This window comes from Mirounga angustirostris, unplaced genomic scaffold, assembly GCF_029215605.1.
Source record: "Mirounga angustirostris isolate CCGP_5_RB_7025 unplaced genomic scaffold, mMirAng1.0.hap1 SCAF_10, whole genome shotgun sequence".
Lineage (NCBI taxonomy): Eukaryota > Metazoa > Chordata > Mammalia > Carnivora > Phocidae > Mirounga > Mirounga angustirostris.
In genome coordinates, this window is record NW_026991718.1 from 9,440,377 (window position 1) to 9,456,595 (window position 16,219).

Consider the following 16,219-nt stretch of genomic DNA (forward strand, 5'->3'; position numbering starts at 1 on the left):
CGGAGGCTCACGGCGGAGTACAGCATGCTGGCCAGCGGGCAGACACTCTGGCTGCAGTCACACTCGGTGTGCGTGGGCGTGAACGCTGTGCACAACTGTGCTTGTCCGCCCACTCGCAAGAATTCACACCCCACAGCTGGTGTGACAAGGTTGCCGGATTCTAGCTGAGGCTCCCTTCTTCCCTCTATTTGTCAGCATTTTCTGGGCTTTCTGTTCAGTTTTTAGTAAGTATGTCCTACACTTTTATAATTATGATAACATTTTCCAGACTTTCGAGATGTGTGCCAGTTTTCTTCCCTGCACAGTTTACAGATCACGAACTCCACGTTAGACAGAGGACAAAATACGAGGATCTCAGTAATTTCCCCATAAAGCAGTGCAGTCCCAAATCCCTGTGTCAGGTGCCCGTCTGTCTCCAGCGTGTCTTAGCATGAGCTGGAGCTGGTTTCTACTGTTCTAACATGCTAATTCACTGGCACACATTCCAGGACTCCCATCCCCAGCACCCCAGTGGATTTTAACTGCACAGATGGTTCTGCCTCAGCACTCCACGTTGCAGAATGCTGATGTACAATACCTTTATAAGGTTTTCCGCCGGAGCAAAAAAGTCATCCGTTGCAAATAAAATCTAGACAAATGAAGAAAGAAGTCAAGATGAAATAACCATAAATTAAAAACCATTTTATTCCATTCCCTGGTGAAACATTACAAGATGCAGTAAAAAGGAACGTGGAATTGCCAGGGGGAGAGGGACGATAGGAATTAACCCACAATGTGTGCTTTTTAAATGTCTAGACTTCACCACCTGCCTCCTCCATCCTTCCTTCCATTCACCCCCTTCACCATCTGGATGCGGAGGTGCTAACTTCTTACGCTTCGCAAGAAAATACAGCAGCTCTCCCTTCCAAGAATGGAGGACACGGGGCTTTGTGATTGTCTCACAAGCAGAGCGATGGCCACCCGTGGTTTGGCCGGCTCACCGAAGGATGCGCTGCTGGAAGGTTGGCCTGGTCACTTACCAACCGAAAGCTGGACACTTTTGAGAGTGAGGGGGTTGCTGCTAATCACACCAGGAAAACAGGTGTAAAATGGATTTTCTGAGCAAAACAGGCTGCAGCCACCCCTACGTCTCCCAGGACCCAGGGACGCTGCAGGCGGGAGGGGACACCATGCCCGGATGGTGGCGGCTGGCTGCTCTGTGACCATTTCAAGCCCACGTGTTTACGACATGAGCGAGGTGTTCATCTCAGGGTGAATGTGTGTGCGTGCAGGAAGCTGTGACAGGGCCTCGTCGCCGACACCTGGTGTCAGTAAGCACTCAGCGGCTCGACAGCTGACAGGCTCAGCGGCGTCACGGCGCCGACCCTTAGACCTCAAACGTCGAGAATCCGAGGAGGACTTACCCGAGCGTTGGCTGATCTCAGGAGCGCTCCGGAGAACTAGACCCCTGCTCCCGCGGCAGCCCTCCGGCTCCTCCCGGTCGGCAGTGGTTCACCCGGCAGCAGTCTCCGGGGGAAAAGGGACCTCTGCCCCTGCGTTGGCGAGGCTCCTCCTCGTGGGCGGGGTGCGAGCCCCACAACGGCCCGGGATACTAACCCCGCCTTGCCTGCCAACACCACGCCGTTGCCCACCAGCTACAGGGACCCACACTGGTAGGGGCCCCTAGCTTTTGGTTGGAAGGACTGACTCTACAAAGAACAGCCTCATAGAAAAGGACGCCTCACCTAAACCTGGACTTACTTTCTCTCATCTGCCCCTTGCCCGGAACAATAGTGTAATTAACCTATCATTGGTTCAGGATGTGTTCATTAGGAGACATTATCCTGTATGCTCTTGGCTTGTGAAATATTATTATCAGAAATTACAATTTCCACAGTGAACCTGTGTTAAATAAATTATTGGTGAGGACAGTCTCAGTCTCTGAGTATAATTTGCCTCCAGTGAAACACCTGGTCTCTGACCCCAGCCCTGGACCTCAAAGGTCCGGGGAAGACCTTGCTGCTTTGTAGCCGCAGGCTGTTTGGAAGGCAGAGTGTAGGGGAGTCCCTGCTGTGCGGGGGTTGACCTGCCCCCCACAAATGCGTCAGGTCAAAGCTCAGGCGAGCGGACGCATAGGAGTCCCTCACCTGTCCCGACCCTTCACCGGCTCCTTGGAAGAAGCCCTCAAAAGGCACACGGGGCCTTTCCAACCTCCCGAGGCTCATGCTCCCCAAACCCCAGCTGATGACTTCCAGAAACACTAAACCGACAGAGCATGTGGTGCTCCCCCCTCCGCCCAGCATCCCGACCGAAACGGCCCTCGCGCCTTCGCCCAGCCGGCTCCCTCTCCCCCTGGAAGACCTCACCTGGACAGCCTTCCCCAGCACCCCCCACTCGGCTGCCCCGGCCGGAGGAGATGCGCCCCCCGGCACCTGTCCTTGCCTTGACTTCCACGTCTGTCTCCCTGGTGGAGCACTAGTGTCTTGAGGGCAGGCCCAGGCCCCTCCCGTCTGCACCATACACAGTACCGTAGCACAGTGCTTGCTCGTGGGGGGTGACAGACGGGTGGGTGAGCTCATTCCGTAACCGTGTGTGGTCCTGTGACCTGCAGGCCCTGAGCCAGGCGCTGCGGTTACACCTGCTCCCGGGGCTGACGGCGGAGGGCAGGACGCGGACACAGCAGCAGGCAGTGCTGGTGATCAAGACGGCAGTGATGTCCTCACAGCGCTCCAGGACCCTCGGGGGCCCAGGGGTTCCCTGTGGGGGCGGACTCCTGAGCCGGGGCTTGAGGAGAAGGAGGGGCAGGGGAGACACGCAGGCAGATGGGGCTGCAGGACCCACAGAGCTGGAGGACGACATCCGTCTGCACCTGCACTGTCCGACCTAGAAGCCACTGGCCTTGCGTGGCCATTTAATACACCTAATAATTTAATTGTATAATGTAATTATAATGAAATACATGTAATAAAATTAACAGGGCAGTTTCTCCTTGGACTAGCCACCCTTCGAGGGCTCCGTGGCCACATGTGGCTTCCGTGGGGGACAGTGCGCGCACAGAACCGTCCGTCACAGAGAGCTTTCCTTGACTGTGCGGGGAGCGCAGAGCTCACCTCTCCACCGCCACGCAATTCCCCACTACTGACACTGAGCCAGGAGGCAGACACACACCGTACGCACAGCCTGGCACCACAGGGCTTCTGCGTGGAGCGCGCTCTGCAAGTTTGCTGGGTCCCGGCTCAGGCTCGGCCAGCCTCTCCAGCGGCCGGCACCCGGGCTCAGAACCGCAGAGCTCGGGGCCAGCCCGCCAGGTGCAGGCCCGGCACAGATGGCCGCCTGGCCACGCCTGTGGGTCTCTCCAGGCTTTCCCCCGACAACAACAGGCTAGGAACTGTCCTGAGTCCCAGACAAAACCACACGGTGCCCGGCCAGCCATGGGTGCTCGACAAAGCCTTGTCGCATATTTAATTTTCTTAAATAATCACAAAACATTTTATTTACCTGGTCATTCTTTTGAAAAGGCTCCATATTTTTTCCTGGCAGTTGCAGCGAGCTCGATATGCACCAGGACAGAGCATGCTAACATTTTGCCAAAGTCAACAACTTAACGCCCCTCTCCCAGCTACCCAGTTTGACGGAAAAAGCAAGGTGTCATGGCAACGCGGGGCAGGGGCTTTGGGGGTCTTGTCATCCTGCCTCCCTGCTGGCCAGAGAGCAGCAGGTAGGGGGTGCTCCTTTCATCCTTGCTCTTTGATCTTTTTCTTCGATGTGCCTCGAATGACCTGCGTGGACCAGAGGCTGCTGGTTTGTGGGGGAAAGAGCCAGACAGGCAGGCATTTTACATGTTTTTCCAAGGGATCCATGCTCCCAACCCCGAATCCTGACACTCAACTTAGACAATCAGTCACTTCAGCACTTCTTAGGGGGAAAAAAAAAAAAAAAGCTCCCTTCTGCAAATGAATGGTTCCATTGGGCAAATAAATAAATGAGAAGCTCCTCTCGAGAAAGCATTAGTCAAGGTCACAGTGCCCTCTGTGGCCGAAGCTGTGGTGAGGTAGGACCTTTCCGGCCCCGGCCTCTGTGGTCATACAGGGGGAGGCCATACAGCCTGCCCCGCCAACTGGATCAACACGCTTTCCTCGAGCCCCTTAAAATGCATGTGCATTCACTGAAGAGCTCCGAAAAACCAGGTGGACATTTTCGAGGCCGATGTCCGTTTTTCCAAATGAAGCCTAGTGTTCGGACATGTCTGTTTTCATTGGCAGAAGTGAATTCGGTTTGGGGCAGAGATTTCTCCGCAGGCTCCTGCCTCAGCCTTCCCGCCACCCCCACGCCCTGGCGTCCCCCCAGCCAGCGAGCTCCCCCGCTTCTGTCAAGGGACCTGCCCCGCTGCCCCCAAGATTCAGTCACTTAGACACTTCATCCTTCTGTTGCTAAAGCTCCATTTGCAGCTAGAAGCCTGCTGCAGGCCATTTACATGTGTTTCACTAAGATAAAGGAAAAACAACAGACCTTTGTAAAACACCGCAGAAGCACCACAGGAGATAAATCTGCAAGGAGCATGAAACCCCTATACGGTGTCACAGAGGTGGGGGGGGGGTCCAGGTAAAATCCAGCAACGATTTGCTCCACCCCTGTGCACACCCCTCCCCACTACTGTGCACAAGGTCAGGCCTGGAGGTCGCAGAGACCATCAGTACCAGGTCCTAAGTGTGCAAAAGGCATAACACTGGGGACGCCTGGGTGGCTCAGTCAGTTAAGCGTCTGCCTTCAGCTCAGGTCATGATCCCAGGGTCCTGGGATCGAGTCCCGCATCGGGCTCCCTGCTCCAGGGGGAGCCTGCTTCTCCCTCTGCCTCTGTCTCTCTCTCTGTCTCTCATGAATAAATAAATAAAATCTTTAAAAAAAAAAAAAAGGCATAACACTGGCCGGGTGCTTTATGGTTGCACTAAGATGGGAACCGTTTGCCACGCGTTGTATATGCCGGTTTAAATCCAATGAAATATAGAACTCAGTTTCTTGGTCACACCAGCCACATTTTCCATGCTCAGAAGGCAGGCGTGTCCGGTAACCACTGCACCGAATAGCACAGAAGACAGATTTCCATTGCTGGAGAAGGTTCTAGCCAACGGTGCATGTTGTAGGGGAGCACCATTGTCTTAATATCCCTTTTTATTAATTTAGACACAACGGTCGATGTTCAGTCATGGTCTTAGAACTCTTCAGCGACCTCTCATCAATGCAGGGAAGCACCAACAAGGCAAACCGTCTCTTCGGCTCCCTCATGCCTGGCCCTGTGACCATGTGACATCACACAGCAAGGGGGAGTTTGCAGATGTGATTATGATCCCAAGACAGGGAGGTAATTCTGGGTAATCCAGGTGGGTCCGGTCTGCTCACAGGAGACCGTCAAAGCAGAGACCTTTCTCTGGCTGGAAGCATAAGAACCACAGGCAGAACGGGAGTCAGAAAGAATCAAAGGTTTGAATCATGCTCCAAGAGAGAGGAGGCCCCTGCGTGCCCCCACGGAGGCCCACAGGCAAGGACCATCTCACACCGGCAAGGAAGCAGGAACCTCAGTCCTACAACCACAGAAGCAGATCCAGCCGCCCCTCCCCAGAGCCTCCTGAGAGCCAGGCCCAGCCAGCGGGTACTTTGACCACAGAAACCCAAGCAGAGAAATCAGCCGAGCCCAGCTGGACTGCTGACCTACAGACCGTAAGATAACGAACTGTGGTTAGACACTGAGAATATGTGACAACACCACTAACACAAATCCTCATTTGTTCGTTCAAACTTCACAACTGAGAAGCGACCATCACCAAAGAGGCAAGAGAGATGCAGAGAGTTCTCAGCTTCTGGGAGAGACGGCAAAGCCCATCGGATCCTCGAGGCCAGGATGAGCTGTGCCCGTTTTCAGAGACACAGAGAGGTGCACCCGGGGACCCCAGGCCGACCTGTCTGTCTGGGAACAGCCAGCCCCTAACCCCGCAAATGCCCGGCTGGCCGCTCTGAGGCTGCCCTGGCCTCCCCGCAGTTCGAGCCCAGGCCCCACCCCCACTGGTCGGCTCGAGGCTTGTCTGCCAACTCAAGGTCTGGGTCGGGTTGCAGTTGTGTTCCTGCCACGATTTCCCTAAAATAAGTGTAACAGTGCGAGACAGGGCGTACAGAAGACAGCGGATGTCTTTAAGCCCCAACCCCGCATCTTCACACCTGTTCTCCTGCCTTCCTCATGCCAGCCGGAGAGTTGCAGAAAAGCCCAGAGAGGCAGGGTGCTTGCCCAGCGTCACACAGTAACGAAAGGGGAGGGGACACGTTTCAAACGAGACTTGGGGTGAAGCCACAGCCCCACCCCTTTATTAACTACGAAGAAACCAGCACTGTCTTCACTGTTTCCCTAGGAGCTGCATAATGTGTTATGTGTGTTTTCCAGACAGCCTCGAAGGCCGTGGTATGAAAAGTCTCTCAGCCTCAGGATAGAAATGTGAGAAAGAAAATAGAACGAGCCTACAAGCCAGCCCTCACACTGCTGGGGATTCACCCAGAGGATACAGAAACACTCACTCCCCAGGATGTTTAGAGCTGCATTACTTACAGTATCCAAGACATGGACGCAGCCCCGGTGTCCCTCGACTCATGAATAAAGATAAAGAAGACGTGGTGAGTATACACAGTGGACTACTACTCGCCCATAAAAGAGAATGAAATCTTGCCATTTGCAATGACATGGATAGACCCAAAGAGTATGATACTAAGTGAAATAAGTTGGTCAGAGAAAGACAAATACCGTATGATTTCATTCACGTGGAATTTAAGAAACAAAACAAACGAGCAAAGGGAAAAGAGAGAGAGACAAACCAAGAAACAGACTCTTGACGTATAGAACACACTGACGTCACCAGAGGGGTGAGGGATGGGGGAGGAGGAAACAGGTGACAGGGATGAAGGAGGCACCTGCTGTGAGGAGCAGCGGGGGATGTACGGAGGCGTTGAATCCCTGCATTGTGCACCTGAAACTAATACAACACTGTATGTTAACTTTACTGGAACTAAAATTAAAAAATACTTTTTTTAAATGTGCCGAAGGAAAGAGGGGACCCCTCCCACGTGGGTTCCAGAGCACTGCGCAGGCCTGACCACACACCCCACCCTGGGTGGACCTCGCGGTCTGTGTCTAAGTTTCTCTCCTGAACCACAAACCCCGAACGTGTCCCGCCGCACCTTTCATACTCTCGAGCACCGTTCATGCTTTATTGTTCCCTTTGGGATTTGCCTTAAAATAAGAAAAGACGCCCAGGGTGAGTGCAGGACTGTGGGAGGGTCGACCAGCAGGCCAGGCTATGCCCACAGGAGTCACCGTCGTGGGAGCAGACTCTCGGCGATCCTCGGCAACTGCCGTCACCGGCGGGGACTCCTAGTGAAGCCTTTGGCTAAAAGTATGAGGTTTTTGTGAGACAAAAGAAGTTTATTCACGTTCAGGACAAAACTAGAGGGAGTTTAAGCAGCGATTGGTGTGGCCGGCGAGCCGTAAGCAGCCGCACGCGCTCGGGCCTGGCTCTGAGTGCGGTTCTGCTGTGGACACAAGCTTCTTTCACCGCCAGGCCTAGCTCTGCCGGCACTGGGTGAAGACCAAAGTCACACGACTCACAGAGTGGCGTGGAGGGGCAGGAGGGGGGAGCGGAGCGCCGGGGGGAGAGCAGGGCCCAGCCCGGCAGCTCACGGGCCATGGGCTCTGGAAACACCACCGGCGTCAGGCCGGCCCCACGCACACCCTGCAGTCCACAGACGCCGCTGGGCCCGGTCCTTGCCTCTCAACACTGTCAGAGGCTCATTGCGCTCCGAGTCTCTCCGCTACCTGTTCTTTCGGCAAGGACAGCTTTAAAATAGGAAGTTATGTATAAACAGCACCCAACCTCACCCAGGAACCCCAAGTTCAGTGTTTAAGACTGGATTTCTTGCTCCGCACAAGCCAGCCAAGGTCCCATGGTGCTCGCGTGCCAGCCAGGACAGAGTTCATAAGGGCCTCACGTAGCAATACAGAACTTTCCAGAGATTGGCCATGCCTCTGTGATGTCACAAGGGCTGTGGGGAGAGGGGGCGCGACGATGGTGGAGCGGCCCCTCCCTGGAGAATCCAAGGGAGTCTCTGCAACAGCCTTGCTGGGGGCCCACAGCCGGGCCTGGTCTTTCCCACAAAAGCCACCCCCACCATCCCCACTAGCCTGAGCCTGAAATCCCCACCTCACCTCCAGCCGTCCCACCCAGTCTCGTGTCCAGGAGCCTCCGGGAAATGCATTTATTCTGCACACCCAGCAATGGTTCTAGAGAAGACAGCCTCTGGGGAAAGAACCCTCCGCCCCGGGAAGATGCAGATGCACCCCGAGTTTTCACATGATTTAAAGGACTCCGTGGACCTTGATGAGAGGGGCTACTCCTCGTGGCGTGCAGCAGGCGCAGGTCCTGCCTCGGAGCCCACGGTCCGGAGAAAGAGCTCTCAGTGGGGTGGGAACAGCGCAGCAGCCCCAGCATGCGTGGTGTTTAGCTGATGGCACTGTCACCCCCCCCCCCAGCGGTCGTGTCCTGGTCCACAGATGGAGAAACTGAGGCTCAGGAGGTAGAGATCTACCCAAGGTCCTTGAGTCATGAGCAGCTGAATGGGAGCAGGAGCTCGGCGCGTCCAGGTGGCCCCGAGCACGCGGCCTGGGAGGCCTGGAGGGTGGGTAGTGTGGGGTGACAGTCTGTCATCGTCCTTGGTCTCTTCACCAGCCTTGGCCTGCCCCTCTCCCCTCCTGCACCCCAGCTCTCCCTGATGAAACCAAACCGGATGGGAAGCAGGCCACCTCCAGGGACCTCCCCGGCCTCTGGCTGGCTCCACGTCCTCAGGTCTGTGCTGACACGTCCGTCCAGCCTTCCAGAGGGATTCTTAAGAACACAAGCCACATCTGTGCCTTTGTACATAACAGGTGGTGCCTTATTAAATTAACAGAAGTGACCCTGTGACCCTGTCCTGATGTTCCCTTCACCCATGACCCAAGTCTAGGCCCCGGCATGGAGAACAGCCGAGAGGGATGCTCAGGGGCTAGCGAAGGCTGCCTGAGCCACCTGTCCGCACCTGGAGCCCAGCTCCCCAAGTGTGATGTGCATCCGAGCCCCGGAGAGCCTGCTAACGTGCGGGTCCTGACTGCAGATCTGAGAGGCGCCAGGAGTCTGGACCTCTACACGCAGCAAGGTGATGCCGAGTGGCAGGTCCGGGACCACACCTGGAGAACAAGGTTCTGCAAGCCACACTGTCCAGCCACTAGCTACTTAAAATCGTATCTAAAGTTTAAGTTAAGGGATGCCTGGATGGCCCAGTCAGTAAAGTATCTGCCTTCAGCTCAGGTCATGATCTCGAAGTCCTGGGTTCGAGCCCCATGTCGGACTCCCTGCTCAGCGAAGGAGTCTGCTTCTCTCTCTCCCCCTCTGCTGATCCCCCTGCTTGTGCTCTCTCTTGCACTCTCTCTTTCTTTCTCCCTCAAATAAATAAAAAAATAATAATAAATGAAAATAAAATTTAAATTAATGTAATAAAAGTTAAATGAAATTTAAAATTTACGTCCTCTGTCTCATTGAATTTCACGTGCTCGATGCCACATGCTGGGCGTGGACACAGAGCCCTTCCACCATTGTGCACGTGCTTCTAGGTGCTCTGGGGAGGGAGGAGGAAAACCAGAGCAAGCAGAGTGGTGGTCCCGGAGCCCCGAGCCACAGAGGAGCCTGTCGGGGCCGTGGGAGGGGCGACAGCAGACCCTTTACCCGGAGGCTGGAGTTGAGAGCCAGCCGCGGGCACCTTGACTGCAGCCCCAGAAGAGCCCGGGGCCAGAACCCCCCAGCTAGCTCAGCTGCCCTCCCCGTTCCTGAGCCCCAGAAGCTTTGCGGGAGAACATCTGAGCTGCTGAATTGTAGGGTCGTTTGTTACACAGCAGTGGATGGCCAATCCCGGCGAGGGAGCCTGCTGGGGAATGACGAGGGCGAGAAAGGTTGGGGATGAGGGTGGCCCAGAGACAGCGAGACTGGAGACACGGGCTCGCCCCGCATCGGGGTGCTGCCTCCGTGCGGTCGGTGTCAGTGGATGAAAGCAGGTGCGCGGGCCCTCGGGGTCACCGGGGCTGGGCTCAGCGCCCCCAGCATGGCCTGACGGCCTTGCCAGGACAGCATCGCCAGGAGCAGCCTGTTGCACGTGAGCCCCACGGTGATGCTAGAAACTTCTGCCTTTGCGACCCACCTTGTGCCCCAACCTCCTCCCAGGCCCCGAGGAGATTTTTGAGCGGCGGGCCCCACCCCCGCTCGCAGGGCCTGCTGCACCTTCAGGGACAGAGATAAAGGAACAGACACAGCCTGCAGCTTGGTGGTCCCCTTGGGGGCTCCTTCCTCCTGTTTACACGTGCCAAACCCCGTGCTGGCAGGATGGACCTCTATACTCATTTTCGGCCACATCTGCCCTTTTTCCTGTGGGTGGCAGATTGCAAACGTGGCCACAATCCTCCACATCCCTGTGCTCCTCACACCACGCGTGGCCCTTGAATCTGGACTCACTTTAGCACTTACTTAGCCGTAGAAGGGGCAGAGCCACGTTGTCCCTGCTCAATGCGTAGGCCTCGGGAGCCATTGTGTGCCCACTCTTCCTTTCTGGAACTGCCACCTTGCGAACACACTCGGGCCGGTCACTTGAAGATGAGAATCACAGCCTGACAGCCGAGGTGCCCCAGACCAGCCACCCCAGCCCCTCCAGCAGGTGCCGGGAGACACGTGAGCCCAGCCGTGACCAGAAGAACCGTCCACCTGGTCCCAGCCCAAGTTGCTGACCCCTAGAATCACGGTTAATGGGTACACAGCAAAAACTAACCGATACGGTACGTTTGGTATATGCTCATCCTTGGAAAGCCGTATTCCTCCCACCAGAGACACTGAAAACTGTGTGCTTTCCCAGCCTCCCTCATAGCTCGGGCACAGACACACACCACCACCATGTGTGGTAGTTCTATGAAATGGTGCTTCTGGATTTGTGCAGTGCACAACCTGTGCAGATGCACAAAATGGCCCCAGAACACTAGGTACCCAAACAGAGCCGCCCCTCTAGACTCTGGAGGCGAGCCAGTGAGGAACCAACCCAGTGACCACAGCCAACTTGTATGGCAAGAGCCGCGGCAGCTGCCAGGCACAGAGGGACCCAGCGGGCCCATCTGCAGCATGATTTATGGGTTCTGTTCCCTTCCACATGGCCCCCCATGGCTCTCCAGTCTTTCCAAAATTCCCGTGAACTCCCAAAAACCTTTCAACAAATCCCCTTTCTGCTTAAATTAGCCAGACTCGGATTTTCTTGCTTATGGCTAAGAAACACCTCCCACCCTTGGTTCGGATCTGCTGGATTAAAGTGCCTGGTGACGGTCCCTCGATCCTCGCCTGCCACCCAGTCCCCCAAGGAAGCAAGGTGGGCACACTGCCCAAATAGTCCCCAGGGGTAGCCGGCTGGCATGGGCAGACAGCGAGAGCCTGCTCAAGTCTGAGTGAGGCAGAACAGGACACGATGCTGCCCCCGGGAGAAGAATGATGGGCCATCTCACAACACCCGTCAGGGGCCCGAGTCTGCCCCGCGGAAACACCCCCGTGTCTTCTTCCCTGTCCCCAGCCTGGACCGAGCTTTGTGCAGGGATGCTGGGACCAGAGATTAATCCCTTCCCCTTCCTAGAGCTTCTCTTCCTCTGACACTCAGAACCACCAGTCCTTCCCCTGACTGGCCTTTTGTTTATCCGCTCTAGATGGCCACCACCGCCCTGGGGACGCGCTCGGGCTGAGGAGGAGGAATCACATGGCTGAGGGTTTTCTGAAGGGCACGGCGCCCCTGGGTCTGGGGGCCAGAGCCCCTCCTTCTTTCCCTCCCTGCCTGCCTGCTGCCCTTTGTTCTGCAGCATCTCTCCCCCTCTGCCTCTAACTGCTCCCCCTCCTCTCCCCTCCCCCCAAACGCACACGCACACACACACACCATCCTAAAGAACTCCCCCCAGCATCTGTCGAGGCGACTCCCCACGTTCCTTGCTGCAGACACACGTCCTCCTCCCGCCGCTGGATGGCAGTGTGGACCCACGGATCCGGCCCCCCCCACCCCGCCCCCCTAACAGCCGGCAGCCCCAGGCTGGGCTCCGCTCATCCGTCTCCGCCCACGCTCCACCAAGGGCTCTGAACAAAACAAGTGCACCAGCTCCTTGGTCACGCCTCAGTGCGGCACCTCATGAATCCCAGCTCTCTCCTCAACCAGGCCGCCTCCCCGCTGCGGATCAGACTCTGCCGTCTGCACAACAGGCCCCTTCTTGAGAAGTCGGGAATTAAATTAGGGGCAATGGTCGGCCTTTGTGCCCAATGGTCGATATCCTATCAGATTGGCTTTGAAAGGATTCTAGTCCTGGAGAAGAGCGTGAGCAAAAGGCCAGTGTGTCTCCTCAGAGGACAGCTGAGTGCAGGAGGCGACAGGAGGGGCTGGGCCGGCCGAGCTCCCCACAACGTCTCCAGACTTGGAGGCCACATGAGAGCACGGAGGTGTTGCCCTCCACCCCCTCGCCTCCAAGTGAGGGAAGGGAGACCCCGAGGGGGCCAGGGCTCCCCCAGGACTGCACACGAGCCAGAAGAGCCCAGGGGGAGGCAGGTGCATGCCTGTCCCACCTCAGACTGAAAGAGCAGGGGCTCTGTGCGGGGCGCTGGGAAGACGTCGCTGGGGCAGAGGCGATGGCCGTGAGGCTGTGCACCCTCGGCTCCAGGCCCCTCCTGCCGGGCGCTGCCCAGCCACAGCCACAGGCCCCCACAGACCAGATCGGCCCCTGGGCGCAAGGGAGGCATCTGTGTGGTGAGGGGCGGACCCCCGGGCGGTGCTTGGGGAGTGCCAGGCCGCCCCACATCTTCCTGCCCCCCGTGGGCGGCAGTGGGGGCTCCGGCAGGGCATCCGCAGGGCACGTGAAGAGGACCAGGGAACACCTGTGTGTGCAGCATGGGGTTCCAGGGTAGGACCCTCGAGCTCAAGGAACCCAAGCCCTCTGGAGTGGGCGGGAAGTGTGCCGCCTCTCCCCCTGGAGGGGGTCATCACCTTCCCCTGCCAGACGGTGACTGCGCCTGCCCGTGGTCTCGGAGGCTCTAAGCAGACCTGCCCTTTTGTCCAGAGGGGCGACCTGGGGAGAGACACTATTGTCGTCCACGGCAGTCAGCTGCACCACATCCTTAAAAACATGGTCCGGAACCTGGGGCAGCCAGGGCCTCACTCACAAGACATGAGCCACATGAGCAGCCCTTGAAGAACTGCCCCCAACAGTCCCTTCCTGCCCCCACGACCCCAGCTGGAAGGCTCTTGCACGTGCCTATGCGCTGTATTCCTTGAACAAGAAGAAGCTTGGTGTTTACTGGGGAATCTGATGCACAGAAAGGAAAAGAACCACAGGTGACGTGGCGGCAGCTTCCGGACTTGCCTCCCGGTGTCCGACCCTGTGACGTCGTCCCCTCCCTGAGCGTGCGCGGGACCCGGTGGGTCACCCCTCGTGAACAGAAAGCCTTTGTGACGGGACGGCGCCCCACCTCCCAGGTCAGGTGTGGCTCTCGGCTCCCACACAGCCGCCATGCCGGGAGCTGCCCCGGGGAGAGTCCCCCGTGGCACGGAGCCGGACCCCGCCACGACCACCACTGGTGGTCACTAGTGCAGAAGGGGGTCCGGCTGAGCCCAAAGGAAGTCCAGATCCACGGGAACCGTGAGATCCTTAACGTTGCCGTCACGAGACGCCCGGGCGATCTGCGCCTGCCCCGAGCAAAATGTCCCTACTCACACAACAGTGAAGAGGAACGTGCGTTTTAATGTAATTTACAGAAGCATTGGCCAAAGTGACGTGGGTTCTTCTCACGCAGAAATTAAAAGGGAGATGGTCCCTGAAGCCCCCGCTACCATTGTTTGTACTCGACTCCAGCCACATTTCAAGCTTTTATTCTATAGTTTGGACAAAGGCAAGCGCGACTCTGACTAAGAACTCCCTAATGAGCATGTGGCTACCGGACGAGTGGCAAAACCTGGCTTCTTCGGCAGTCACGCCCGGAAACGCTGTCTCTCCTCCCGAGCGCCCGCCGCCGCCGTCGGCGGCCCAGGAACGCGGCCCGGCGGGAGGCCGCCCGCGCAGGTGGCAGGGGCGGCCCGGGGCGCGGGGGGCCGGTCACCCCGAGGCCGCCCGCTCACACGTGCTCCTTGTCGAACTCGCACAGGAAGTGCATGGTGACGTGGCAGGCCACGTCGTTCCAGCCGCCCGAGGCCACCATCTCCACGCAGTCCTCCTCGTCGTAGGCGTTGTTGGGCTCGCCGCTGCGCCACTTGTTGAAGGTCTGCATGGGGGAGCGGTCCGAGTACACGAACGTGCCCTCCCTCTCCAGGTCGTTGATGCCGATGAAGACGCGGGCCAGGCCGGCCTGCGTGATGTAGGCGGCCATCAGGCCGTTGGCGGCCTCGTCCTTGGGCATGCCCAGCGTGCCCCCGCGGCCCTGGCAGGACAGCTGCGCGTCCACGTACCTCTTCTCCTCCTTCACGAGCAGGTAGATCTTACTGTCCGTCTCGCGCACGCCGGCGACAGCTGCGGGGGGGGGCAGTGCTGGAAAGTGAGCACTCGCGTTTCCGTAATCATGCTCGGTGCGCAGCACCCACGCGAGGCCCGGACCGCGGGCGCCACACGCCGGCCGAGCCCCTCTGCCTCGGGGGTCGGGGGGGGACAGGGAAACCCTGAGAACGTACCATTCTTGATGAATTTTAGCTCCGTCGTCAGCTGGGTGACCTGGTTGTCCATCTCGCCGATGGCCTTCCTCAGCTGGCTGCACTCACACGGGATGCCTGTGGAGACCGGCCCCCGCGTTAGAAGACGCCACCGGGGGCGGCACTCCGGAGAGCAGCCCCCACCCAGACAGAAAGCTGAGCCGGCAAGCGGACCCCGTGGGCCTTCAAGGCTGGGACGCGGATTCCGGGCTTCATCCCGAAGGCAAGGAGAAGCAGCGGAGGGACGTCAACAGGGCGGCCCCAGGACCGACCTGTTTTCACATAGGGCTCTGCGTGGGTGGGAAGGAAGAGGGGAGGTGCAGGGGAGACGGGGTGGAGGGCGGAGTCGTGGCAGCATCTCAGAGGACGACGGGGCTCGGGACAGTGACGTGCGGACGCAGAGAAGCCAGAACATCTGGGGACAGTGGGGGCCCCGCAGCATGAGGGTCCCTCTCACAGCTCTGCCAGCCATGTCACCCCAGGTCAGGGGTCCTGGGCCTTTCGGGACCCCCGAGCTGCCTCCCGTGGGGAGCTCCACTTGTCAACACACCCCCCCCGGTCCCCACTGCAGCAGGGGGACCCGGCCACTGCCAACCCATCACCTCCCCCAGGACCAGAGCACATCTGCCCTGCACAGACCCTACCGAGAGCCCGCGTGCAGGACCTGCCTCTCCCCCTGCAAAACCCCACGGTCGGTGCTGAGCTCCAGCCGCACTTCCAGACTGAACCTCCCCCACAGAAGACTGGGCCCATCTTCCAGAATCTGAGCCCTCCTCCACCACCCAGAGTCCAGAACGCCCTCACTTCCACGCGCAGATCCGGTCCACACTCGGCGGCCCCAGCGACGCTTGGGGCCAGGGGGTGGTTCTGCAGTGGAGTTCATCTGAGACCAGTGTCGCGTCCACGCCCCCTGAGGCTGTCCAGGCTTTCTGGATTGCTCTCTGCAGTGACAAGTGGTGGGCTTGTTCCTCCGTGTCCTTTCAAACTGTCCCCTGGCCTCCGGGCCGGCCCCACACACCACCAGGTCCTCCTCCCTGCAGGACCGGCCGTGTCCAAGGTGGCGGCGGGAGGCGCTGCCATCTGTCCCGTGACCACGTTCCTCCTCCTCTCCACAGTACTGACAGAGCCCTTCAGCCAAGGGCTTTTGACTCAGACATCTCTTTCTTCCCCAGTTTCCAAGCTCCGAGCTCTCTCGAGGGCTTCTCTCTGAATGTCACACTCAGGATGAATGCCAGCAAATGGAGACACAGCATGTGTGAGACAGAGAAAGACAGGCTGATTCAGCATAGTGGATGCCGGAACGTGCCCACACACACGGCGGTCTGGAAGGGACCGTCAGGACCCAACCACTGGGAAGCCGGTTCGGCTCCAGGACCCCCCACCTGCGCCCCCAGGGCCTGACGGCAAGCTCACGAGAGGTCACGAGAGCCTGAACGAG

At 58.2% G+C, this 16,219-nt stretch overlaps 1 protein-coding gene across 1 annotated transcript in view; it reads right to left on the minus strand.

The window, feature by feature from the left end:
- Positions 1 to 13,706: 13,706 nt before the first annotated feature.
- COLEC11 (collectin subfamily member 11) overlaps positions 13,707 to 16,219 on the minus strand; it is a 29,129-nt gene continuing 26,616 nt past the window's right edge. The window contains exons 5-6 of the mRNA XM_054509553.2: positions 14,764 to 14,859; positions 13,707 to 14,605 (exon numbers count right to left, since the gene is read on the minus strand). Coding sequence (XP_054365528.1) covers positions 14,214 to 14,605; positions 14,764 to 14,859 — 488 coding nt within the window. The 3' untranslated portion in view covers positions 13,707 to 14,213. The remainder of the gene's footprint in view (positions 14,606 to 14,763; positions 14,860 to 16,219) is intronic.